At 36.1% G+C, this 27919-nt stretch overlaps 1 protein-coding gene across 2 annotated transcripts in view; it reads right to left on the reverse strand.

Moving 5' to 3' along the window:
- Positions 1-27919, reverse strand: part of LOC121383549 (centlein-like) — a 162720-nt gene that overhangs the window by 15551 nt on the left and 119250 nt on the right. The window contains exons 18-30 of one of the 2 annotated variants that reach the window (XM_041513639.1): positions 27645-27745; positions 26008-26093; positions 24612-24700; positions 21041-21127; positions 19403-19601; positions 16895-16909; positions 11074-11171; positions 9819-9954; positions 7895-8009; positions 6491-6621; positions 3657-3788; positions 2188-2337; positions 1224-1321 (exon numbers count right to left, since the gene is read on the reverse strand). In XM_041513639.1, coding sequence (XP_041369573.1) covers positions 1224-1321; positions 2188-2337; positions 3657-3788; positions 6491-6621; positions 7895-8009; positions 9819-9954; positions 11074-11171; positions 16895-16909; positions 19403-19601; positions 21041-21127; positions 24612-24700; positions 26008-26093; positions 27645-27745 — 1437 coding nt within the window. The remainder of the gene's footprint in view (positions 1-1223; positions 1322-2187; positions 2338-3656; positions 3789-6490; positions 6622-7894; positions 8010-9818; positions 9955-11073; positions 11172-16894; positions 16910-19402; positions 19602-21040; positions 21128-24611; positions 24701-26007; positions 26094-27644; positions 27746-27919) is intronic. The other variant, XM_041513647.1, reaches the window with a different exon arrangement.

Genomic DNA, 27919 nt, shown 5'->3' on the forward strand with positions numbered 1-27919 from the left:
TCTCCACGCAGAATGAACGCACGACACTCCGTTAACGCTGTTCAAAAAACGGAAGTACAAACATACCGGTAGGTATTTACACCGACACCATAACACCGTTTAAAATATATTCAGACTGGGTGACAAAATGAAGTGGGCGAGTATGAGGGGTCTCAATCACACACCCCTCCCCCATCCCACTTTCAAATACACTCCGCAGGCCCTATATGCCTACGTGCACAGTACCATGTATTTCGATAAATCAGCTGACGATGTACGGTACGCTACGTCATTTCAACAAGAAAACGTCACTGGTGGAGTGACTCTGCCGCAAAGCTTTTGATGTCTAAGCGAGCCAGACGCATTGACAGTTTGATACGAGGATTTTTCACACGTATTACGAAACGTGTTCTAGTATTCTAATTAGCGCGCCCCCTTTGTCTTTTGCATCGAGCCCGGGCACTACAAATAGGAACAATACGGTATATACAAAATTTCATATCAATATCTTCAGGCATTGCAAAACAAAACGTCCGAAAACAAATATTCACATTTCCTAAGTTCAAGGGCCATAACTCCATCAAAAATGGGTAAATTGCAATGAAAGTCAAACTTAATCTGTAACAGTATATGATAAAGCTATATACAAAATGTCAGTTTAATACCTCAAGGCTTTCTAAAAAGAAATATCTGGAAAACTATATGTGGGACAGACAGACGGACAGACAGGACAGATATGAAACCTATAGTCCCCTCTGGCTGCACCGGTAGGGGACAAATAATTCAGTATTATTACTTTTTGACATTATTGTTATTAATAAACATTATTACTAAAACATATCTTGAAATATATCTTTCTTTTAGACTGGTGTAATAAGTGTACATGACACCCATATGCATTCCAAAATGTGTCTAAAAGCAACTGAATTATCTTAATTGTTTTCGGAGGAGCATGCCCAGATCACTCTATCTTTCCCCATTCATTTACATGTACTTGGTACACGCCCAATCTCCTGAATTCAAATCGTAAAGGAAACACTTCATATACTGTACTGAAAGTAATAAACAAAAAACTAAAAATATGCAGTTCAAAATCTAATCCAATTTTAAATCAGGGACTTGTTGTGCGATATGTGATGTGTTGGTATTAAAAGGATACCATTTTCATCTGTAAATACAAAAGGGTGACTGTAGGACAAAGCAACACAGACATCATTCACTGAATAAGAAAGAGAAACACGAACCTGTCCTGCAAGCTTCTAATCTGATCCTGTAAACTTTCATTTTCTGTTTTCAAGTTTCTAATCGTAGAAGACTGACGAGATACTTCACAAGTAGAAACCTGCAGACAAAATTGTTTTTGACATAAATAAATATTTTTTTGTTAGCAACATTAATAACAGATTCTCATGTGCATATACAACTAATAATCAGTTCACTGACTAAACCTTATTTCGAGGGCTGTAATACGGACTATTAACATCTGTGTAGTTAAGGATGGTGCCACCTGTGTAGATAACCAAGTACGTTGAAGTGTGTTATTGAAAAGCTGTGTCACCATAATTATCTACCTTTAATCTGGCTTCTAGAACTTTCCACTGTGTAGATAATCAAGTACATTGAAGTATGTTATTGAAAAGCCATGTCACCATAATTATCTACCTTTAATCTGGCTTCTAGAACTTTCCACTGTGTAGATAATCAAGTACGTTGAAGTATGTTATTGAAAAGCCATGTCACCATAATTATCTACCTTTAATCTGGCTTCTAGAACTTTCAACTGTGTAGATAACCAAGTACATTGAAGTATGTTATTGAAAAGCTGTGTCACCATAATTATCTACCTTTAATCTGGCTTCTAGAACTTTCCACTGTGTAGATAATCAAGTACCTTGAAGTATGTTATTGAAAAGCTGTGTCACCATAATTATCTACCTTTAATCTGGCTTCTAGAACTTTCAACTGTGTAGATAACCAAGTACGTTGAAGTATGTTATTGAAAAGCTGTGTCACCATAATTATCTACCTTTAATCTGGCTTCTAGAACTTTCCACTGTGTAGATAATCAAGTACCTTGAAGTATGTTATTGAAAAGCTGTGTCACCATAATTATCTACCTTTAATCTGGCTTCTAGAACTTTCCACTGTGTAGATAATCAAGTACCTTGAAGTATGTTATTGAAAAGCTGTGTCACCATAATTATCTACCTTTAATCTGGCTTCTAGAACTTTCCACTCCTGATCGTTGTGTTTCTCCTGCAGCGTGGACGCCGTGGACGACAGCTCGTCACGTGATGCTAGCCGCTGCTCCAGTTCTGATTTCTCCTTCTGACATCGCTCAACATCACCAGACAACTTCTACAGAGAAACACACATAGAGAACTGTCATTAACGTCTACAGAGAAACACACATAGAGAACTGTCATTAACTTCTACAGAGAAACACACACAGAGAACTGCCATTAACTTCTACAGAGAAACACACATAGAGAACTGTCATTAACTTCTACAGAGAAGCATATAATGTCATAGAGAACTGTTGTTAACTTCTACAGAGAAACACACCTAGAGAACTGCCATTAACTTCTACAGAGAAACACAGCACTGTTATTAACTTCTACAAACATACATGTAACACTGTCATTAACTTCTAGAGAGAAATATTATAAGTTGTAGAAGCATCACGAGGGGTATATGGCTTTTTATGTACCCTCTGTGTGTTCTTTTACCCCTCGCCTTCGGCTCGGGGGTAAAAGAACACACAGAGGGTACATAAAACGCCATATACCCCGAGAGATGCTTCTACAACGAATTTATCTTGCCGACATGTTAAACCATATAGCCAAATAATCAAAATAATGCCAGACAATAATTGTTAACAATTTATTAACGGAGCCGTACCACGCTGACGCGAACGAAACAACTTGCCAGTGACGAAAAATTGTTCCATCGATAAACGGGTTTTTAACTTCAAATGTTTGTAATACGAAATTGTCTGAAACAGATATTAATAACAAAATTAAAAACCACTTTTTTTAATCTGAAATGTATGTAGTAAAAAAATAAAAATATTAAAAACAAAAAAAAAACTGTTGCTAATCGCGCATTAATACAATAACACCACGACCGTAATTAGGTGGCCGAGTTCAACATTGCAGCTTTTAAAAGTATTGAAATAGTGTATTTTATAGTAAAAATATAATTAATTATGTATACTTGATTGATTATCAATGTTATTTATAATCTAATTATTGCTTTAGCATTAACTGGGGCGGCTGGAAACTGTTGGAAATTACAGACATGGTATAAGAGAATTTGGCTCCGCCCAGAGGGGGATAAGGGATTTGTCCAACGGCAAACAACCAATGAGATTAAAGAATTTTACATGAAGGCGAGATAAAGTATTGTTGTTAACTTCTACAGAGAAACATAATATTATCATTACATTCTATAGAAACACAAAACCTGCATAATGTACAAATGTTATTTTAAGACATTAAGTATGCTCTGTGTGGATATAAAATGTTGTTCGATTATCTGATTATTAAAGAGAAAACGTCACTGAGAAGCTACTGGTTAACACGTCTATCAGTCATGTTCGAGATGCCAGCTCTAAATAAATAATCTATCTAATGGATTAGTTTTACCTGTCATAAAGCTCTGATTGGTTAGTTTACCTGGATGGTCACTTTTGCCAATCTTATCCTCTGATTGGCTAGATTCAAATCAGTCTTTAGCTGCTGGTTGGAATCCTTCTCTTCACTGAGATTTTTTAAAGCATTAGCTCGGGAGTTGCGCAATGTGATCAACTGTAAAGAAAACATTCACCCCCACTTCAGATGATAAAACGTATAGATGGATTTACATATATTGATATTTACAAAAACATTCACCCCCACTTCAGATGATAAAACATAGAGATGGATTTACATATATAGACATATACAAAAACATTCACTCCCACTTCAGATGATAAAACGTATAGATGGATTTACATATATAGACATATACAAAAACATTCACTCCCACTTCAGATGATAAAACGTATAGATGGATTTACATATATAGACATATACAAAAACATTCACCCCCACTTCAGATGATAAAACGTATAGATGGATTTACATATATAGACATATACAAAAACATTCACCCCCACTTCAGATGATAAAACGTATTGATGGATTTACATATATAGACATATACAAAAACATTCACCCCCACTTCAGATGATAAAACATATAGATGGATTTACATATATAGACATATACAAAAACATTCACCCCCACTTCAGATGATAAAACATATAGATGGATTTACATATATAGACATATACAAAAACATTCACTCCCACTTCAGATGATAAAACATATAGATGGATTTACATATATAGACATATACAAAAACATTCACTCCCACTTCAGATGATAAAACATATAGATGGATTTACATATATAGACATATACAAAAACATTCACCCCTACTTGATGATAAAACGTATAGATGGATTTACATTAGAGATTTACAAAAACATATAACATTACAAATTCTGTAAATACAATTGCAACATTAAAATCAAGATGTTTGCAGTACCTGACAAACTCATAAAATAAGTTAGTATCAAACTATATGCCTGTTGAAGTAAACTTATATATAATCAAAACTGGTCATTAATGGGACAAAGTATTTTTTAATGATTTTAAGTTTATCATCGAGTGATATTTAAATATGGTGAAGTTTTGCTGGACTTTCCATGTTGAAATCGATATGGCAATGAAACGCAATTGACATCTTTTCCACACCGAAAAGCCAACATTACTTTTGCTTAATCTTTATTTTGCTAAATAAATGATTTTAAAACAAAATCAAATTCGAACAATAGGAAGACAGTAGATTAAATTCTTCTCTTCTTTTTTTGTTGTCGATCTTTGAAGTAAACTATAAACATGTTTGTTAAGAATATCAAAGCCATCACTTGATCTTTAACTGCTTTAAAATTGTTATTTGCCAACTGTACTCAGTCATATGTAATGGTGATTACAATCTAATGGATAACATGAACATGTGCATATTGCACTAGCTATATTCAGTCAAGTAATCCGGCCAAGATGGATAAGTGATAATAAATGAAACAATTAGTAGCACCATAATGATTGATAACGGTCTGATCGTCCAGTTTTCAGAGGCAAAAATTTCACTAAATAAAGAGTTTGGGACTGAACCACAGTACATGATAAAGCTATATACACAATATTTCAGCTGAATATTTCAAGGCATTGTGAAAAAAACATCAGAAAAAATATATGTGGGACTGACGGACAGAGAGATATAATAATCTATATGCCTATTCAAGTTTGATTTCATTACAATGATCGTTACAAGAGTGACAGGTAAGAAAGGAAGGTTTGTACTGCTACAGAACAGCCCCTTAATGTTCAAAGAAAGAAAGAAATGTTTTATTTAACGACGCACTCAACACATTTTATTTCCGGTTATATGGCGTCAGACATACAGTATGGTTAAGGACCACACAGATATTGAAAGAGGAAACCCACTGTCGCCACTTCATGGGCTACTCTTTTCGATTAGCAGCAAGGGATATTTTATATGCACCATCAGACAGGGTAGTACATACAACGGCCTTTGATATACCAGTCGTAGTGCACTGGCTGGAACGAGAAATAGCTCAATGGGCCCATCGACGGGGATCGATCCCACACCAACCGCACATCGAGCGAGTGCTGTACCACTGGGCTACACCCCGCCCCGCCCTTAATGTTCAAGCACACCATCCTGTGCACACACCTGAACTACCTGAGCCATCTGTTGAGGACAAGGGTTAATAGTTGTTAGTGAGAAACAAGTCAGTGTAGACGTGCTCTCACTCCTTTAGAGGTGGTGGTGGCAGTGGTGGTGGTGGTGGTGGTGGTGGCCAACAGACCCCATATGGTTTCTATGGGCTTGGTGGAATTCTTTGTTTCTTTGTTTTAATGTTAATACTAAAACACTACCTGTTGTTGTAGATACCCAACTCTCTGTTTGAGAGGTCCTATCTGCCGAGACGGTGGAAACACTGCTTTCTTTGGTTTGATGTTAACACTAAAACACTACCTGTTGTTGTAGATACCCTACTCTCTGTTTGAGAGGTCCTATCTGTCAAGACGGTGGAAACACTGCTTTCTTTGGTTTGATGTTAACACTAAAACACTACCTGTTGTTGTAGATACCCTACTCTCTGTTTGAGAGGTCCTATCTGTCGAGACGGTGGAAACACTGCTTTCTTTGGTTTGATGTTAACACTAAAACACTACCTGTTGTTGTAGATACCCTACTCTCTGTTTGAGAGGTCCTATCTGTCGAGACGGTGGAATCGCTGCTTTCTTTGGTTTGATGTTAACACTAAAACACTACCTGTTGTTGTAGATATCCTACTCTCTGTTTGAGAGGTCCTATCTGTCGAGACGGTGGAAACACTGCTTTCTTTGGTTTGATGTTAACACTAAAACACTACCTGTTGTTGTAGATATCCTACTCTCTGTTTGAGAGGTCCTATCTGTCGAGACGGTGGAATCACTGCTTTCTTTGGTTTGTCTTTTAGTGGAGAAGCAAACGATATTGGTGAGGTGGCAGAGTCTCTGAAAACTGAAGAAACAAATCCTCTTGTTCATTAATGTGTTGATATAGCAAAATAAATATTAATATAGGTCTTTTATGATGCTAAAATAACTCTATTCAACACTTCATACACCAAACATTAACATGAAGAAGCTGTTCTGGTTGAATGTTTCTACTGTTTACAGGTCTTAAAGCTGGATTATTTTAATATTTAAGCATTTAAAACAGATCATCCCAGTCTATTTTTTCTACTTACAATATGGGTTTTTTTCTTTCTTTTTTTCTCTGTAATCATTTATCTCAGTCCCAACCAAACATTCTGTCAGTCTATATTATCTCAAATAATAATGGGCACACCAAACTTTCACACTTTTATTGCATTTGTGAAGACACAGAATTTTCCATATGTGATATCTGAACAAATGTAACTGTTTTGATTAAAGAGCTGCCACCAAACTTCAACGTGTCTCTTCATATACAGTACATACATGTATGGTAACACTTTACCAGGACGGGGCGGGCGATTTGACCTGAAATTTGATGGTTCCCTGCTATTGGCATAATGTTACATGCAGCAAAAAATGATAACTACAGACAAGAAAAAACATGTCCACTTCAGTATATTTTATTAAAATATATCAATATATCAATATTTTATAGAAACTAAACTTTAAATATAAATATAAAATATTCTGCTACAAAACATTATATAAACAGGATCTGATGTGATTGAAATGAGTTAAATATATACTCTTCAAAAAAAGTAGGGGAACCTGAAATATTAATGTTAATATCAACTATTAGATCGAACATACGTTTTGACCACAGACATCCTAGTAAAGAACGTTCAGGTCTGTTCATCAACACACCAAAACACATTCCATAGTTTGCACATGCATCACGCAGTTGCCCCGTATACGTGCGTGGGGTGTCATTCTCGATTTTGACAATTTCCAGAAAGGTCCATTAATCACTGTGGAACATTATTTCTGTCAATTTTTTTCATTCAGTTGTTATTGTTTTATTTTTAGTCATTTTTATTGTTTGAATTTGTGATTTACTGATAAAAAAACCCGTCAACTTTTAAATTTGATTTCTGACCCCAATCGTCCTTCAAGATCTTTGGTGGTCATTTAACCTACTGTAATACTGAACTACCGGTTGTAATGTTTGCCTAATTAATTCACTATTATCATATAACCATTCCCCACAGCTAATATACCTTACAATGTTGGCAATTGTAAATTCTTATTCGAGTTCCCCTATAGATTTAGCCTGCATAAAATAGTTTATCACTTACTTTTTATGTCCCGTTCAGGGGTACTCCTTGGAAGTGTTTCTGAGCTGGAAGACTTTTCTTGCTTTGAAGGACCAGCACGAAGTACCCATCGTCGTCTGGGCTGGTTATGTTTAGCCTGTCAAAAAGAGAATAAATTATTTAAAATGCTTCCATCATATTGGCTGGTTACGTTTAACCTTTAAAAAGAGATATTTTTACAAGTAACAAACATTGTATGATATGAGTGTAGACCCTACAAAAGACAAAAATAGACAGCCAATGAAACTATGAAAAATATGACATTTGTCAAAATATAGCGGGGTAACACCTGTATGACTTAGCTGCTTGTTTTCTGGAGGAAAACATGGCGTTCACGGGAGATTATCACTATTTTTTAGAATAAACTAATTATGTGACGAGAAAGGTAAAGTAATATTGTATGTACGATGTATTGTTTATATTACACTTTAATTTATTGCTTATCGTACGTAAAACACATGACGCCAGGATACATTATGTCATACATGCATATATGAGGTATATCAGAATACATGTACATGATAAACATATCTATTCCATTTCATTTCAATTCAACATATTTTCATGCTTATATCCAATTAAAGTTCAAGCACGCTGTCCTGGGCACACACCTCAGCTATCTGGACTGTCTGTCCAGGACAGTGGGTTAGTTGTTAGTGAGAGAAAAGAGGGTGTAGTGGTCTTACATCTACCCACTGAGTCGTTAATTAAAACTCTCTCTGGGTGGGAGCTGGTACCGGGCTGTGAACCCAGTACCTATCAGCCGTATATATGTCCGATGGCTTAACCACGACACCACCGAGGCTGGTTATCAATTTCAGGCATTCATCCAAAACATGTACCGTATTTGACCGGAAATTAGCCCATGTCTTTGAATAAGCCCCCCTCCATTTTGATAGCATTTAAGAAATTAGGCCCTCATTCGTAAATAAGCCCACCCCCAACTTCGTCACCTTATAAATAACACAAAACTGCAAGTTTGCTCAAAGTTCATTTAAAAGGTCATACCTCCTGCAAATAATTAAACACACAAATGTAACACAATATTTTACCATCAGTGAGATTTAGTAGTCTAACAGTAACAGTGTGTAACATTGTTTTCAATTTCATGCCTGCAGTATTTCTTTGAAGTACCCAAACCCAAGTCTGAACTAAAACCAATGTCTATTTTTACCACCACACTGTGTCCGCAGTTAATGCTAATTAGGCAAATACCTTATTCTGATTGGCTAAGAACAATGGCCTAGATTGATAATTCTTTGTAGTGTAAGCTGGCTGCCTGTCAGAAACGTGTGTATACACTATTGAGTTTGTTGTTTTAAGTCTTCTCAGCATTAAATTTTGAATGTAAATAAACAGCACTGGTAAGTAATTGTAACATAGAAGGTGCGTTTCTGATAATTAGATACTAGTAAAAAAAAAATTGTAATTAATAAACTATTATTTATTAATAACAAATGGAACACTAATTAATAGATGTGCTACTGGACGTTTTTCATTTTCTTCCTAGTTCATTTAATTATTATTTATTTTAATTATTAGTTTTTGTGTGGGTTTTTTCAACAAAACTGGCCCCTTGTCTGGGAATAAGCCCACCCCATGCTAAGCTTACAATGAGTTGTCTTGGCCCCCTGGGCTAATTTCCGGTCAAATACGGTATAGAGTAAATATGGGGGTATTCAAGACAACATTTTAATGCATTTACCTTGCAACAAGGTTCTACACACTGAGTAGATTCCACACAATTTTTTTAAAATGTGAACTCATTTGATGTTTCCACACCTCTTTCAGAACACTGTGTTTTTCAGGAAACATTACAAAATGTCAATTACAGATTACTTAATTAATTGTCGCAAATTTGCAACACGGGATTTGAAAGGGTCAGCATAATGTGAAGAATATTTACCTTTATTTGATTCTTGGCAACTGCCTGCATGACTGAACTGGTGACGTTTCGTGTGTTGGTACTGTCGTGTTGTCGTGACACAGAGACAATAGTCTGGCCAAGTGTATCACTCTCTGTCATTTCTGTATCTTCTTCCCTGAGTAACACACAAACATGCAGCTTCAATCAGTGTATAGGTCATACCACAGCACAGACATACCATATTTTCCCATGTATTATGCGCACCTTTTTTTCTCTCTCAGAAAATACAGGATAAAAACGGGGGTGCGCACTATATATAACAATAGAAAAAACTCTTTTAAAAATGTCCAGCGATCATCCATAAAAAAGCGCCGATTGGTAGTTCTAAGTTTACGGTACTTTACAGGTTATTGACAGTGTTCATTACAACGAAACGCCAAAACCATCTTAAAAATCGCTTTTCACTTGTGATGGTTGTAATAAATGTACAAAAGTATCCATACCTCGTCAAAAAGTGCACAAAAATGACAAAACTGGACCGTAAATATTTTTAATTTTCATGAGATTTAATTTGGCCATTTCCATCAAACCAGAAATATGCCACACTACTATAAATTTAGAAATCTCGATTTATGCATGTGTGAGTGTGTGACATGTAAGTACGCAAGTACTAGCCTATGTTTAAGGTGATATGTAGATCTATGTATTCAAGTACCTAACTTAAGTTTTGTTTCTTGAATATACCGATGCTTTCGCTTTTGATTAATTTTGGGGACAGGGAGAAAATGGTACATCTTGCATTCATCGTCAATTTTGTAGTTTAAAAAAACGGTGCGCATTATATTGTGGTTCATGTTTGTTTTTTTGGAATAAATGTTCAAAGTGGAGGATGCGCATTATACACCGGTGCGCATAATACATGGGAAAATACGGTAACAAAAACAACACAAACATACTGTGCCACTCAGTCTATAGGTAATACCACAGCACAGACATAACAAAAAACAAAACAAACATGCTGTGTCACTCAGTCTATAGGTAATACCACAACACACACGTTAAAACACAAACACACTGTGTCACTGTCTACATGTATCTTTGTCTGTGCATGTCAATGAATGTGTTTCTATACAGACATGTGTGTGTTATACATGTATATTTATGTATAATGTATATGTGTGTGCTCATCTGGGTTTAAGTTAGACCAACAAAACAGGAAGAAGTCACTTGTCCCTCCAAGTAAATCAGGTAGAGGTGTTCTTGTTTGTGCACGTGTGCCTGTACGTTAACTTACGTTCCTGGAGTATCTGTGATCTCCTCCCATCCTTCTTCATTAAAGTGTTCAAACATGGAGGACATCTTTTCAATGCTTCGGTTTAAGGCTGCTTGGTACTGTAGAAACAAACTCATGGATTAGAAATTAACCAGTTGTTCATGACTATCTGGATGTTAACTAAATCACTCACTTTTTAATAATTTTCCAAGAAAATACTCCAAATATCTCACATTGGCTAAATGTCCCAACTGGACTGTGCTCATTATAATATTCAGCAGATTCAGAACCTCAGAAACAAGTTTATGGTGTTAAAACGTGTAAAATATATTCAGGGAAGACCTTGAAACTGAGGTGGCTAGAGAAAATAACCATTTCAAAAAAGAATTAGGAACAAAGCAGCTCTATTAAAAAACAAAAATTGTATAATGAAAAAATTCATTTTTAATTTGATCAAGTTTCATTAAACCTAGAATATTTTTTTATTTTATTAATATGATTTATTGAGAGAAAATATAAAAAGTAAACCTCCAAACCCCATCATTCATGCGCAGATAATGGTGGCACAGAGCCTGTATCATGACCCAGACTTTAAACAATGGTTATGGTTATTTAAAAATTGAAATGTTAATGCTCCATATATACAAATAACAGCTACATATATAATATATATATATATATATATATATCGTTAAAAAGTGTATGTTTTTCTCTACATGACAGGCTTGTTTCGTGAGAGAGTTGAATTATTGCTCTCACTCATCAGATGTAGATTTAATTACACCGTCAACGGAAAGCTTTCCGTTGACGGTGTAATTAAATCTACATCTGATGAGTGAGAGCAATAATTCAACTCTCTCACGAAACAAGCCTGTCATGTAGAGAAAAACATACACTTTTTAACGATATATCTGGCTCCCACACGGTTGAGCACTCTATAAAATAGCGTCTTTCAACTCGAAAACGACTACTATATATATATATATATATATATATATATATATATATATATATATATATATATATTGTATATATCTATATATATATATATATATATCTATCTACATTGTATATATCTATATATCTATATATATATATATATATATATATATATATATATATATATATATATATATATATATATGGTTACAGGGTAGCTAATGTTAGGAATATTATATTATACCCATACGTGTAAGTGACAAAAGAAATGAATTGCTGTATTTTCATATTAGCTTCTATACTTTCAAATAAGCAACTCCAGAAAAAACTGTTCTACCTGGCCCACTACCAAAGAACTGGCCACTATTGTGACTATATCAAGACATGGATATTTTCAATGTCAATGATTTACATCATGAATAATGGTATCTAGAAGCATCTGTGATAGCTGGTAACTTTTATGCACCTTAATGTAGCAAATAAGCCAACAGTCTCTGAACAAACATTACAAGCAATGCTGGACTGAAGCATTGTCAAATGACCATTTCTTGCAGATGGCGTGAGGTAAGGAGGGCATATGTAAATAAATCGCAACTTGTCAAAGAAAAGTACTGTATAGACATCAAATTGCTATCTTTTTTATTATTAATTTCAATGCATACATGTATCTATTACATATATAGAGGTTATTACCAGAATGTTTTTCGGTATCTATATTGTTTTTATTCCTAATATATGATACTGACGATACCGAAATACACGAGGGTAATAATCTCTTTATCATATAAGCTCAAGTTTAATGCAACGTGTACAACTGTACACGCAACTTTAATTCCAATCCGCCATTACTAGATATTCAAATGACGTAAGAATATGTGGTGCAGTGTATTTTTTAATGGAAATGACGTCAAACTCGAATGACGTCATTTTGGATGTCCTTACATCAAAATAAAGTTATGCCTAACGTTTTTTGTTTTCTGAACGCTGGACAGCTTTCAGTGTCAAATTACCAATGAAATGTTTTTATTTGATGACTATGAATGCATACGTCAATCATGGAGTGTCACCCAAGTACGTTTGCTTAAATGTCAATAAACCTAGTGCCGAGACCTCGACTAATTTGCAAAGTTATCAAATTCTTAAAGTATGTGATCTGAAAAATATTACATACTTTGATTGCACTTTAAAATGTAAGACATTATATGATAATTACAAGTTTTTTTAAACACTTAAATGACAAATTAAATTCTGAGTGATGCATAATCACAAATCGTAAGTGACAAAAGGCAATGACTTATATGGATAAGTATGTATTTCACTTAACCTGAGTAAACAGGGTGGGATGTAGTTCAGTGGTAGAGGGCTTACCTGATGTGCAATGCTGATGTGCAATGGTTCATACGATCGATTGCTCTCAATGAACTCAAGTCCCCCACTCCCCCCAACCCCATTCCAACCAGTGTCCCATCACTGGTTTATTAAGGGCCATGGTATCCTGCCTCTAGGAATGTGCACATACAAATCCCTAGCTGCTTGTTATCAGTAGAAATAATCATACACAATACACCAAATAACTAGTTTAAAATAGTCTGAGGTATTCCTTTCATTTAACCTACTAAACAAGTTGGGGAGAACAGTTTTATGCAGAAATAATACTTTACACCTAAGTTGTGATCTAATAGCTGACTCCAATATAACAACTGTAAATTGATTTAGGGCAATTCCAGAAATGAGTGAGATGGTAGTTCTTTGGATATGTGTTGTGAGATGATGTAGACTTATTTATTCATGATTGCTTGATTGAAAAAATATAATAACAATAAATAATAATAATAAAAGACAATAAGTCATGTTTTATGTTCTTTTATTTTATGGGTGGTTGCTCATTGATTTTCACCTTGAAATTCATTTATAGAACTGCCACTGATCATTTAGAAATAGTAGCAGGGCTGCCAATGTTTAGTCCAACAAACAAAGTTAAAGTTTATTTATTTACCACTAGAGCACATTGTTTTATTTATCATTGGCTATTGGATGTCAGACATTTACTAATTTTGACATGTAGTCTTAGAACAGAAACCGGCTACATTTTTTCCATTAGTAGCAAGACATCTTTTATAGGCAGAATTACTCCTACAGACAATCAAACAAAAAGCATGTAAAAAAAGTTCTTTTCCCTGTACCTTACAAAATAAAAGAGAACAAAAACAGTAGTTAAAATAAAAATTCAATGAACCAGGAAAACCCCTAAAGAATGTTAAAAAGTTAGTTTGGTTGATTTACCAACACCACTAGTGCACACTGATTTATTAATCATTGATTATTAGAAGAAAAAAATTCTAATTTTCATTATTATTCAGACTTACCTAGTGCTAGCACAACAACAATGCTATAAGACCCCGAGTTATAACCTCCACTGCAGAATTATCTCCCCTTGTTGGACGTATATAGTACACTCGCACATGGGCAGACCGTATATCCTCGTCTCGACTCAGTCCAGAATGACTGAATCAAGGAAAACCTCCCTCGGGATGGGTGGGAGGTAATTCTTGTTGTGCTAGCACTAGGTACATGTAAGTATGAATAATAATGATAATTAGAAACAAATTTTCTAATAGTCTTATTCAACTTACTGTGCTAGCACAACAATGTTATAACAGACGTGATATAACACTGTTAGAGCACGTGAATTTAACATTAAAGGGAGAAGGTGAGTAAAAAATGAGGACTTATCAATTCAACCAGTAGTGTTCATCTCAAGTAACGATACAGTGTAAGGCAACCACCTCATACAAGGTATAAAATGTAAAAAGTGACTTTTAAAATCAAATGAATACGTCCCCAACTGACATTAAAACCAACAAGGTGAGGCAAAACATCTCACTGAGTAATGGCAGAAAGACACTCGACCGCCCCAGATAGTATTCCAATCCCCCCACCACCACCCCCCATACTAGTCAGCGAAAACTATCTGCCAGAACGATTTGTGTCAGCGACTGGTTGGAATAACGGTCACTTCCCTCTGGTGGCCCTGTGTACTGATACAATTTGACTCCCTCCCCTGAGAACATCCCTGCTTTGCCAAAATGTGGGCACTACCCGACTGCATGCTCGAATCAGACACCAAAGGTATTTGATAACTGTCAAGAAAAGCCGATTTCTTGATAGGTGTCAGCTTGAATGCAGGTGCTGCCAACTGCGCTTATGGGCATTCTGGGGATGAATTTTGCCGCTTTCTGCACAAAGATGAAATGTGTCTCAAAAAGTAAGGTTTCCCTTAGTAAGTAACTATGAAAGTAGGTTTTAACTACCCCTGTCACTCTCAGCCCCGTCAAGTAGAGATCCTGATGCAGAAGTAGGCTGTTTGCCAAAACATGCCCAGCAAGCTGAGTGATGTGATGAGAGGCTTTCGAAACCACCAGCAAAGATCCCTTAGCCATCTGAAAAAAGTTCCTAAATGATTGTTAACTTGAAAGAGAAGTTTCGATAACCTCTCCAAAGTCTCTAACTCTGTGAGCGGCACACTAACGTTGGGTGGTGGGTGGCACCCGAGCGGATGAGAAAGGAAGGTTGCTCTCACCGTCTTATATGATGTCTTAGATGAGGACACAACCTTTGCTGCAGACAATACTTTCCTGGTAAGCTAGATTTAAAACTGCCAGGAATTCGTCAAAACACAGCACCCAAAATACCTGTACGATCGCAACCCACGATCGACACATCACTTTCCGCAAGGGATTCGTGCACCATGTGCGCCAACAGCAAGCCCAAATCTTGCCATGGAGCTTCCGTTGCCAAGGGTCTGTTTCCAAAAGAAACACCCTGGTATGAGGGAACAGCCTCCTCTGACGGAATTGCATCTAGGCACACCAGTCGGACTTGTTCCTGTACAAAACCGAGGACTGCCTGGTAATCGTATTCCCACTCTGGTGCACTGTCAGCCAAAGTAGGAACCTCCTCGATCACAGACCCCTCACCCGAACCGAAAACTGACTCAGCTGGAAAGAAGACACCTGCCTCTCAAAGGTCGCGCCACACCTTATGCACAGGTCTACGGATTTCGTGAAAACAACTGCTTCCAGTAGTGTATCGGGAAAATCACAGAACTCAAAGTATGTTACCCATTACAGGGCAACATGTATACATGTATATAGCTCTGGGTGAGCAGAACATTTCACCAAATTATCTATTAAACTTAAAACATTGTACAAACACAGATATTTTTCTAACAAAATATCAATTATTACATGCAATTATTTCGGCAAACTAAAATAAAATTTGCATTTGGCGAATTTAGCGAATGTCAGAGTTAGCCCTGCATTAACGTAATACAATTCACAATTCCCAGATTACTAAAAAAAAAAAAACTTTCTGTGATGTGTTCCGATTATAATAAGAGCCACAGAACCATAGAGCATAAAATTTGAAATGCCAAGGCCTGTAACATGCAGTTTATTTCACCATAACAGATTCAGTCTGTTTGAATTACATAAAATACACAAAGTACTCTTACATGTACTTCTAGTATTTCCAGGGTCTAATTTTGGGCATATTCTTTAATTTATGTCATTACTGGGATGTTTTCCAATTGTTTTCCCAATCTTACATCTTGACTGAACATACTGGCGAAAACCTTCACCGCAACAACAATTGGTAAGACCTTAGCATTAATAACAAACAAATCTGAATAATAATTAAATGAAATTTTCAGGTTCCTTCTGTACATTACAAATGATTCCCTCTACTCCGATATTTCATCACAGTAGAAAAAACAATTTATTATTCTGAAAAATCTATTTATTTATTAAAAAGTAAACAATCTTGGGAATAGTGGTAAATAAAAGTAACAAAAACCTGAAAAGTGTTGGTGAAAGCATGCAATTAAATAGCACACAAAACTTACATGGACCTGCTTTTCCTGAAAAGGTGGCACAAATCAAATGATAAAGAGTCAAAATGAAAACACTACACACATCTAGACAGTCGGCTATATTCCATTGACAAAATCATGAACTAAACTTTTGAAACTCACTAAATAATGAGAATATATACTGATGGAAAGAAATAAAGGATCACACTGTGATTCACACAGATAGCAACAAAAATCAATTCATATTGTCCGAAGTTGACTGGGAACATATAGGCAGCACATTCAACACTACAGACATTCAATCCCACATTACAACTTGGTATGAAATATAGACATTACTACGCTAGTTGTGAATTAAATTTGGTCTACAATTTGATGTGTTTCCTTATTTCTTTCCATCAGTATATGTTACATGCACTAGCTAGAAGAAATGGGCTGATTTATTACTCGAGACGTCAAATATTTTTATAGTATTGAATTATTTAGCACTTGCTAACCATTGACCTTGTCTGTACTACATATGGCGTCAACACGACTTGGCAAACATAACGTCACATAGTTTTAAAAGTTTCCATTGCTAAAGGAACTGTTTTGAGTTTTCTGCCATTGTTACATGGAAGTTGTTTCTAAGTAACAGCTAGAGCCTTTTCTAATAACAAAGATAACACATCAGACATTTTCTTCTTTAAATAATTAGTATCTACATAGATCTGTCCTGGATCAGGCTTCTGGCTATCCAGAGACAGGGTCCGGGACATGCTCGAAACTGTATATAGGAGCATGTTAAAATATATCGGACTCGCATCTAAATAGAGATTATCATACAAGCTCGTGGTGTCAAGATTTTATATTGTTCAAGCAAAAGCAGGGGTAATACATGAATCATGACACAAGTTTCGTAAAATCAGTACGACTCACACACCAGTGTAATAATTTCTTTATTATACATATTATTATTGTTATTATTTTAGGAATATAACAAGGACCATCTTAAAATGTTTCAACCACAACTAGCAGGAGACAACAAAATGATATATTTTACATGCACAGTCTGAGCTAGGACTGGGGAAGCAACGTTATGTTATGACTTCACTTTCCACAAATTAATTCATTACACATGTTATTTCATGTGTGTTTCATATAATGATTGTTAATTTGGTTATGTAGAACTATGTGGATAATTAATGTACATATTCTAATATAACTTATAAGATAACACATCAAACATTTTCTTCTTTAGATAATCAGTATCTACAAATGATACCAAAAGATGAAATTTAAATGTAGATGATATAACAACAATCCCCTATAGCAATATAAAATAATTTGAATAATGTTTGGGGCATTATTCAGTTTGACTTTTAAGGACTCATTGGGTTGGTGTAAGACCACTACACTGACTTCTCTCTTACTAACCACAGGCCTAACCTCCTACCTTAACCTCCTTACCTCCCCAAGGGCTAAGGTTAAATATAAATTTTATGTTTATTTTCTTTTTGGCTGCCCGCTCTTAAATTAAGTGCCAAAAATGTTATTAATTTGTTTTTATTTGGATTTTTATATCATTATTAATTTCGAATTGTGCAAACAAAATACTTAAATTCCCCTATTATATTTTGCCTTAAAACTCAAAATTGTCCCGTAAGTTTTCTGTCCTGGAGCCGGCCTCTGGCCTCCAGAGACGGGCCCCGGGATAGACATGCTTGAAATCTCTGTGGTATAGGAGCATGTTAAAAGATTAAAATCAAGTTACTAACCACAAACAACTAACCCACTGTCCTGTGTCAATACCCATATGCTATTGTTAAGCTCACACACAAGTGGCCGAAAGATCGAAAGGTTTGCTACTCTACATTATCACTTGTTATAGGTCACATATTACAGGTTATGACATTACACATTCCTGTTAATGTTAATACATAAATGGCCAACAGATTTGCTATGCTCAATTATCACTTGTTATAGGTGACATATTACAGGTTATGACATTACACATTCCTGTTAATGTTAACACATAAATGGCCAACAGATTTGCTATGCTCAATTATCACTTGTTATAGGTGACATATTACTAGTTATGTCTACACATTACTGTTAATGTTAATACACAAGTGGCTAACATACAATGGTTACACTTGATTCTTTAAAGCCGCAGACCCTAGTTTGAACCCATGCAAATGGACACTGAGTTTAGTTAATCTACAAACCTATAACACATCTGAATAAAGTTACAACAGAGTGATACAAGAGTTTGTGACGTTGAAATACCCTTAAAAAATTGACTAAAACTCAACTCCATAACTGTTACTTCTCAAACACACGTGTTTTTAAAAAAACGAAGAAAAAAAAGCATTTTGTAATATTAAAAACACCAGGATGACCAGAAATACTTCGGCTAATCTAAACAATAAAATCAAAGTAAAGTATGATTTCAGTTATCAGAAAGGGCTCTACTACAAGTGAAAACTATGTCTTATAGGGTTTTGAATCTAGGGTCTGTCACTTTAACCGACAGATAACGTGAGAGAACTTTGTGTTTACCTTCCTTGCTAAACGTGACCGATTCCGTCTCTGAATCCTGTAGGCTGTGTGTCGAGACGTTGATCTGTTCCGCCTGGCGTCCACGGCAGACTCGGACACAGATACATCCGGCTGATACATCTTACGACCCTGCTGACTGGACACCAAGTGGTCAATACACAGTCGAGACTGACTGTAGTCATCAAGGTCACGCTTGTACCTGCAAAATGTTCTACTCTCTATAGCGTGCTGATGAAACAGCAGACATTCACGCGTTCAAGAAGAAGTTTGTTTAACGACACCACTAGATTGATTTATTAATCACTGGCTATTTGATGTCTTAGAGAGGAAAGGAAAGGAAAGAAAATGTTTTATTTAACGACACACTCAACACATTTTATTTACGGTTATATGGCGTCAGACATATGGTTAAGGACCACACAGAACGAGAAATAGCCCAATGGGTCAACCGACGGGGATCGATCCTAGACCGACCGCACATCGAGCTAATGCTGTACCACTGGGCTACGTCCTGCCCCTCTTAGAGAGGAAACCCGCTATAGCTTACCATTAGTAGCAAGGGATCTTATTATATGCAACATCCCAGACAGGATAGCACATACCACGGCGTTCGGCATATCAGTTGTGGTGCACTGATTGAAACGAGAAATAGCCCAATGGACCCACCGATGGGTATCCATCCTAGACCGATCTCGCAACAAGCAAGCACTTTACCACTGGGCTACGTCCCGCTTCATTCAAGTGATCAAATACAACATAAAATAATATATGGGGTGGGGGTAAGGGGTGATTACAAACATTTGTGAGTTAGTTGCAAATCACTTACATTTTTAATCACCTACATTTGTGAATCACAGACATTTTTTTAATTGGAAACATTTCTGAATCACAAATATTTCTGAATTGCAAACATATCTGCATCACAAACATTTCACATATTAAAAAATGCACTTACAGGTAGAACATTGATGCATAATAACATTATTCATAAATCATGTAAACCACAGCTTTTTGAAACAATCTTTTGAAGATAAAGACTCCAAAGGTGTTTACCATTTGTGTAACATATATGGAAGATGCATTTTGAACTAGTAAACACACCCTGGTCATCCCAGTAATAGGGAACGTTTTGTTCAGTATCGCGTCCTGATTTGCTGATCAATTTTCAATTGACTAGAAATGTTGCTACTCAAAATATTGAAAACAGAATGTTCCTTGTATAACAGCAAAAAAAACTATTTTGCATTAGAAGAGCAGCTGAATTATATAACATACTGCCTGGCACACACTAAGTGAGAACACTGTATTTGCAATATACCAGGGATTTATCCAAGATGTCATGCCAGCTTCCCATGTCTGATGGGATTATGAAAATTAGTGCGAGTATATCATACTTGAGATATTTTTTTCAGGCCATTGAATGATGGTAGTACACCACTGTTAAATTGATTTTTTGGAACAGGCATAATTAAAATAAATATATATATATATATATATATATATATATATATATATATTAGAAATATTTAGTAAAGAAATTGGGAATTTTCAGTACAACTTTCTTTTGGGAAGGGGCCTACGCTTGGACCCACAGAATGCCTGGATAAATCTGTGAATCCTGGATCTGTTCGTGCTTACCTCTGTACATCGCGCGAGAGATCAGCAATCTGTATTCTGTATTGAGCTGACTCCTGCTGAACATGAACATTTTCTGTCTTCAGTTTTCTGAGGAATAAACAAAACAGCAAAATGTGTTGCAGTAGGAATGTTTAAAATAGTTTCCCAAAGTTGTAAATCAAAGACATTTTTGCTCGTTTTTTGTTTTTTTGGACTGTCATAGAAATTAAAGTTTGTTTTGTTTAACGATACCACTAGAGCACATTGATTAATTAATCATTGGTTATTGGATGTCAAGCATTTGGTAATTCTGACACTTAGTCATCAGAGGAAACCCGCTACATTTTTCCTAACAAAGCAAGGGATCTTTTATATGCACTTCCCACAGACAGGAAAGAACATTGCATGGCCTTTGACCAGTTGTGTTCTGTTGAACAAAAAAAAACCCAATTAGTTGAATGGATCCACCGAGGTGGTTCGATCCTGCGATGCAAGCATGTCAAGCGAGCACTCAACTGATTAAGCTAAATCCCACCCCTTGTCATACAAAACTGTAAACTGATAAAGTAATGAAAAGTGAATCCTATTTCTGAAACACACGGCAGAACATTGATAAATGAAAGGAATGATCTTATGCAGATCAGCACATTGATAACACGTATCACCCGTCTTTAGTAACGGAACCACAGCCTCAGTGACTTGGTGTTTAACCTTCTGACTACTGCAGGCGAGATATCTCGCCCGACGTCACATCAGTCGACATACTGTACACTGTATACAGTGCATCCCCCAATTCATATTTCCCGCCATTTTGCACACGACACTCACCGGAAACGGAAATATAATTAAAGAATTTTTTTTTTTTTCAAAATGGTGGTTTTTGTTTTGATTTTTTCAATTGAAAATACCTTGATTTTTTTTACCTTGGTTTTCGGCAAGTATTTTCGCTTGACAACAATGGCGGTACGTCGCGGTAATTTTCAGGGATCGATAGCTGATTGTAACAGCTAATTTGATAACAAATTTGATCGTTTTACCAACAACGAAAATTACCAAATATTGCAATATGAATCGTAGTTCGGGTTTTAAAAAAAAAATCTGGTCAGAAAACCACTGTTATCGGGAATAATGGACATAAATACTGGACAGCTGGCCACAAATGCCCGTAAGTAAACGCAACTTTTTCGATTTTTTGCCTAATTTTAATCACCATTAGCCGATCTAAAATAATAAAAAATTAAAAAAAAAGACACGAAAATAATACTTACCGATTCATATATGAACTTTATTTCATGTATTTATGAAACATTTAAGTGAATATATGTGAGTAAAAATTATAAACTTGTACCCACTCAACGTGGTTTTTGTTAAAAATTAATCCAGTAGTCTAAAGGTTAAATCATCACTCATAAGGCTAGTGGGGGTACTGTTCAATTCTTGGTACCGACATCCACCCAGTTTGCTTTTGTTTAATGGCACCACTAGAGCACATTGATTTATTAATCATTGACTACTGAATGTCAAACATTTGGTAATTTTGACGAATAGTCTTAGAAAGGAAACCAGCTATATTTTTTCACTAGTAGAAAGGGATTTTTTATATGCACCATCCTACAGACAAGATAACACATACCATTGTCTTTGATATACCAGTTGTGGTGCACTGGCTGGAACGATGACACACCGAGCACACATCAGCTTCCACCCAGAGTGAGTTACAGCAGTTCAATATTGTAAGACCACTACACTGACCTCTTTCTTACTACATTTTAACAAGTGACCAATAATTGAGGTGTGTGCCCAGGAGAAAGTGCTTGAACCTCTGTTGGACAAAAGTATGAAGAATAATAGTGTCTGGCATGAGTCCTTTTGCAGATGGGTTTTTTTGACACGAGTTTCAAGTAAATCAGTCATTGAAGCGAGCTTTAGCGAGCTCCAAAGATTGATTTTATGGAGAAAAATGATCTACAAAAGGACGAATGCCAGAAATATTTTTCTAGTTCAATCATACTTATAATTTTAGGATAATTATTATAAAATTCACTTCTATTTTGTACCGTGACTTCACGACCCTGCTCAGCCGATATGCATGACACCACTAGGAGGAATGCATGCAGTGTCACTATGACTATGACCAAGAGATTTACGTGCACATTCAGAGCAAGCTGTTGTAGCACACGCCTATCCTGGCCACAGGGACCGGCCTTGGCCAGTTCCCTCTGTCCAGGACAGGAAAGGGTTGGATGAGGGTTGTAGAGAGGGAACGCCTGCACTGGCAAGTGCAAGGGAGCACCAGCAGTCCAATGTTGGTGACAGGCAGGGGGTATTTGGTGCTATGGAATTTTGAAAGGTCCCGTAGGATTATGCCAAAGAGGAAGAGGTGCGCATTTTACATGAAGGGAATTTGGCGCAATTTTGATGGTCGTTCTATGCAGTGTCACATATTACATGACATCACATACTACCTTTGGTTATGGGATGACATAATGAACAGGCCAATTAACCAATGTAAAGGGCACATTATTGACTAGAGACGTGTGCTAGACGTTTTTTTTTATCACCATTAAGAATTGAGCTTAATTACCGTATATCGCTGTGTATTAGCCGACTCCATGCATTAGCCGACCCCCTAGTTTCACCCTCCAAATCGGCTTTAAAATTATAGACCTTGTATATAAGCCGACCCCCCTATATAAAACTAACCAAGTCAGATGTCTGTGTGGTCTACAAAATGACAAAGTACATCTGGTTTCAAACGTCATTTGTCACAGCAAACTTATCCGGAAGCAGTAGCCGATTTCTGTTTATAGAAACGGTGTCCGGTTAATTTATTTCTCGTAAAATATAAGTACCAAGATAGCGAAATATACCTAAACATTCTTGATTGCAGCCACACGTTAAAAACACAGTGACTGTTTGCATTGTTGATTGTGCTAATCGGTCTTTTCATTACTAGTAGGCTATACCCTACCATACCCAACCACCCGTGTCGATTAATCCCAAGCCAACAAACAAAACAAATGTAGCTGGAACAATTAACGTGTTCACCGGTTTAGTAAGCAGTTTTGTAATGACACGTGACCTGCGAAGTTTTCCGAAATTGTTTTGATCGGTCACCATTTATTGTTGTTTAAACAGATAAATATTACTAAATAACTTTTAAACACCAACATTTATTAAAGATGAACATATATATACAATTTTAATATGTTTTATTTGTAATAGCTTGTGTTAAAATGCAATATTAAACCTTTATGAAAGCGGAAATGCAGAGCACAATAATGACAATAGATCGAGTCGAGCCGTGAAGTCACTATTCTAACTTTACATTTCCAATAAAATGTTGACTCCTTAGATAAGCCGACCCCAGCCTTTGACTTGATAAATTTTGTATCAAAAAGTCGGCTAATACACAGCGATATACGGTACCTGTTTTCTTCTAACAAGATTTCTTTCTCTCTAACTATCTCTCGCAGTGTCCAGCTTTCTTTCACAGTAACCCTGAAATCTCTATTGAGCTTTACCAGTTTTTTTCTAACAAGATTTCTTTCTCTCTCACAGTAACCATGACATCTGTATTGAGCTTAATTACCTGTTTTCTTCTAACAGGATTTCTTTCTCTCTAACTATTTCTCGCAATGTCCGGTCCATTTTCTGCAGTGAGATGTCCTTACTTTGAACCTGATAAGAAAATTAACAATTAAAACTACACTGTAAAAATAAAGTATTCACATATTCACAAAGTGTTTAATTCTTTGAACAAAAGAAAGACAGATCGTATTGATATAATGTGATAGTAACATAAAATGGTATAGATCTACATGCGTTGTCTGTTAAGGATATAATCTGTTTTCCATTTTTGAACAGAAAGTAGTAGAACAGTTTCAATATGAGCACACACTAGCAACCATACTGGCAAACAAGCACTCTTCCTTACAAGCATGTGGACGAATGGCTCATCAATCAACGATTTTATTAAAGTGCTAAATATCCTTGCGTGAGAAAGTGTGTAGACAGAAGGTACTGTGTACATGAGTATATGCGAGTTATCACTAAACTCACAGAATCACACATGAAAACAAGTGAATAGAAAATAAGCCCCCCAAACAATACTAAAAACATACCCTTTGGAGGACAAGAAAGTAACATTTAACAAGAGCCTAGGACTAAGACAGACTATTAGGTGCCTGACATGATCTAGAAAATGAGAGAAGAATCACACTGTTACCACGAAAACTACTCTCACCAATTAGATGCAAGGGATCTGTATATACACCTTCCCAGAGACAGGGCAACACATGCAGAGTTGGAAGAGAAAATCCCAAATGGATGTGTCCACGGAGGGAGATCAATCTAATAACTAATTGCACCCCAGGGGTTGAGTGATCACCTGAGGTGCTTGTGTCGCAGGATTGAACCACCTCGGTGGATCCATTTAACTGATTGTTTTTTTTCTCATTCCAACCAGTGCACCGCAACTGGTATGTGCTTTCCTGTCAGTGGAAAAATGGAAAAATGTATCAGGTTTCCTGTGATGATTATGAGTCAGAATTACCAAATGTTTGACATCCAATAGCCAATGATTAATTAATCAATGTGCTCTAGTGCTGCCGTTAAGGAAAACAAACTTTAATTGCACCCCACTGAATTACTTTCTGCTTGACATTGGGAGAAGTTAAAAGTTTGTTTTAGGTTAACCACACCAACATAGCAATGATTTACTAATCAGTGGCTACATTTCTCCATTAACAGCAAGGGATCTTTTATATGGACATTCCCATAGACAGGATGGCACATACCATGGTCTTTGATATACATACTGTATGGCACTGGTTGCGATAAGTAAGAAAAGGGGGGGGGGGGGGATAATCAGCCGAGTAGGTTGAAGCCATAACAGTACATGTGAATAAAGACAAAAACAAAGACTGATCGCCTACAGCGTGCCTAATGAGACAAACTAAATGTGATGAGACAATTTCTGAACTCACAGAAGATTTCAAAATGGTCATCTCTGACTCTATGTCACTCTTCACCTTGTTGTCAACCTCTTTCCGTCTTAACTGATACGCAAACTCTGAAACCAATATGTACAGCAGTAGTAATTTTCATCTTTACATTATAGGCATTATGGGAACATATACAGTGAAACCTCTCAAAACCAGACCCTCAGTAAACTGGAATTCCCTCAAAAGCGGAAAAAAAATTGCAGCCCCTTTTTAAGTATATGTACAGAAGAGAACCTCTCTAAACCAGATGCCTCTTAAAACAGAACATTTTACTTGGTCCCGAGAGTGTCTGGTATAGAAGAGATTCACTGTATAATGATTCACAAGATAAGTTGTGTGTATTACTATAGACCCTACCTGCCAATGTAATGTCTCTGTTAAGTCACTTTCTCATCTCTTAATTGGCTTCAAGAATTAAATCTAATCCGAGAAACTTTAGCAAAATTCAAAATGTCCTTCACCTTGCCCGAGGTAACATCCATTTGTTATGGAGTGTTTAGGTGAAGGAATATCACTTGGTGAACAGCATTGCCAAATATTTATTAAAGGATTCAAGAAGTTAAGACAATTAGAGAAACTTTAACCATAAAATAACAAAAGTGTATCCATGCTTTAATTACGATTTTTAGCCAGTCAGCAGCTCTTGGATGTTCAGACCATTTATATGTAAATGTAATAGGAAGAAAGTGCCAAAAGTCAGAGGTCAGGTTGAGATGAAAAGACAAAGGAAATGATTTATTTAACAACACACTCAATACATTTTATTTACGGTTATATGGCATCGGACATATGGTTAAGGACCACACAGATATTGAGGAAGGAAACACGCTGTCGCCACTTCGTGGGCTACTCTTTTCAATTAGCAGCAAGGGATCTTTTATATGCACCATCCCATAGACAGGATAGCACATACCACAGCCTTTGATGTCATATATTAAAATGATGTCTATAATAAACACAGGGTTCAAAGCAAAAAGTGGAAATGTGGTCAGGTGGTTAGACTGCCAGATGAAATTTGTTATTACACTGCATGTGTGCATGTATTGCATATGAGCTCAGCCAAAATGTGGCAATATCTAAAATGTATTTTACACTGTCTAATAACTACATGTATGCTGAGTGACATAAACGTGGTATAATAACTATGCTCAGTGACATAAATGTGGTATAATAACTATGCTGAGTGACATAAACGTGGTATAATAACTATCCTCAGTGACATAAATGTGGTATAATAACTATGCTTAGTGACATAAATGTGGTATAATAACTATGAGAAGTGACAAATGTGGTACAATAACTATGAGTGACAAATGTGGTATAACTATGATGAGTGACAAATGTGGTATAATAACTATTATATGTGGTATAATAACTATGAGTGATATATGTGGTATAATAACTATGCTGAGTGACGTATGTGGTATAATAACTATGATGAGTGACATATGTGGTATAATAACTATGATGAATGACATGTGTTATAATAACTATGATGAGTGACATGTGGTATAATAACTATGTGAGTGACATATGTGGTATAATAACTATGATGAGTGAAATATGTGGTATAATAACTATGATGAGTGACCTCAATGTGATATATTTAATAGTCTGACCTTCTCTCTCTTGTTCTAGCTTCACTTTAAGCTCATACGCAGTGGCAGCATTTTGCGCAATCTCAACATGTAGCATGTCCAACTCTTCTTGCATCGACAGCCTGTAAAATTAATACTTATAGTAAGTCAGACACTGGGTACTAAGTTGACAGCCTGTAAAATTAATACTTATAGTAAGTCATAGACCCTGGGTACTCGGCTGACAGCCTGTAAAATTAATACTTATAGTAAGTCAGAGACCCTGGGTACTGGGCTGACAGCCTGTAAAATTAATA

This window comes from Gigantopelta aegis, chromosome 2 (genome assembly GCF_016097555.1).
Source record: "Gigantopelta aegis isolate Gae_Host chromosome 2, Gae_host_genome, whole genome shotgun sequence".
Taxonomy (NCBI): domain Eukaryota; kingdom Metazoa; phylum Mollusca; class Gastropoda; order Neomphalida; family Peltospiridae; genus Gigantopelta; species Gigantopelta aegis.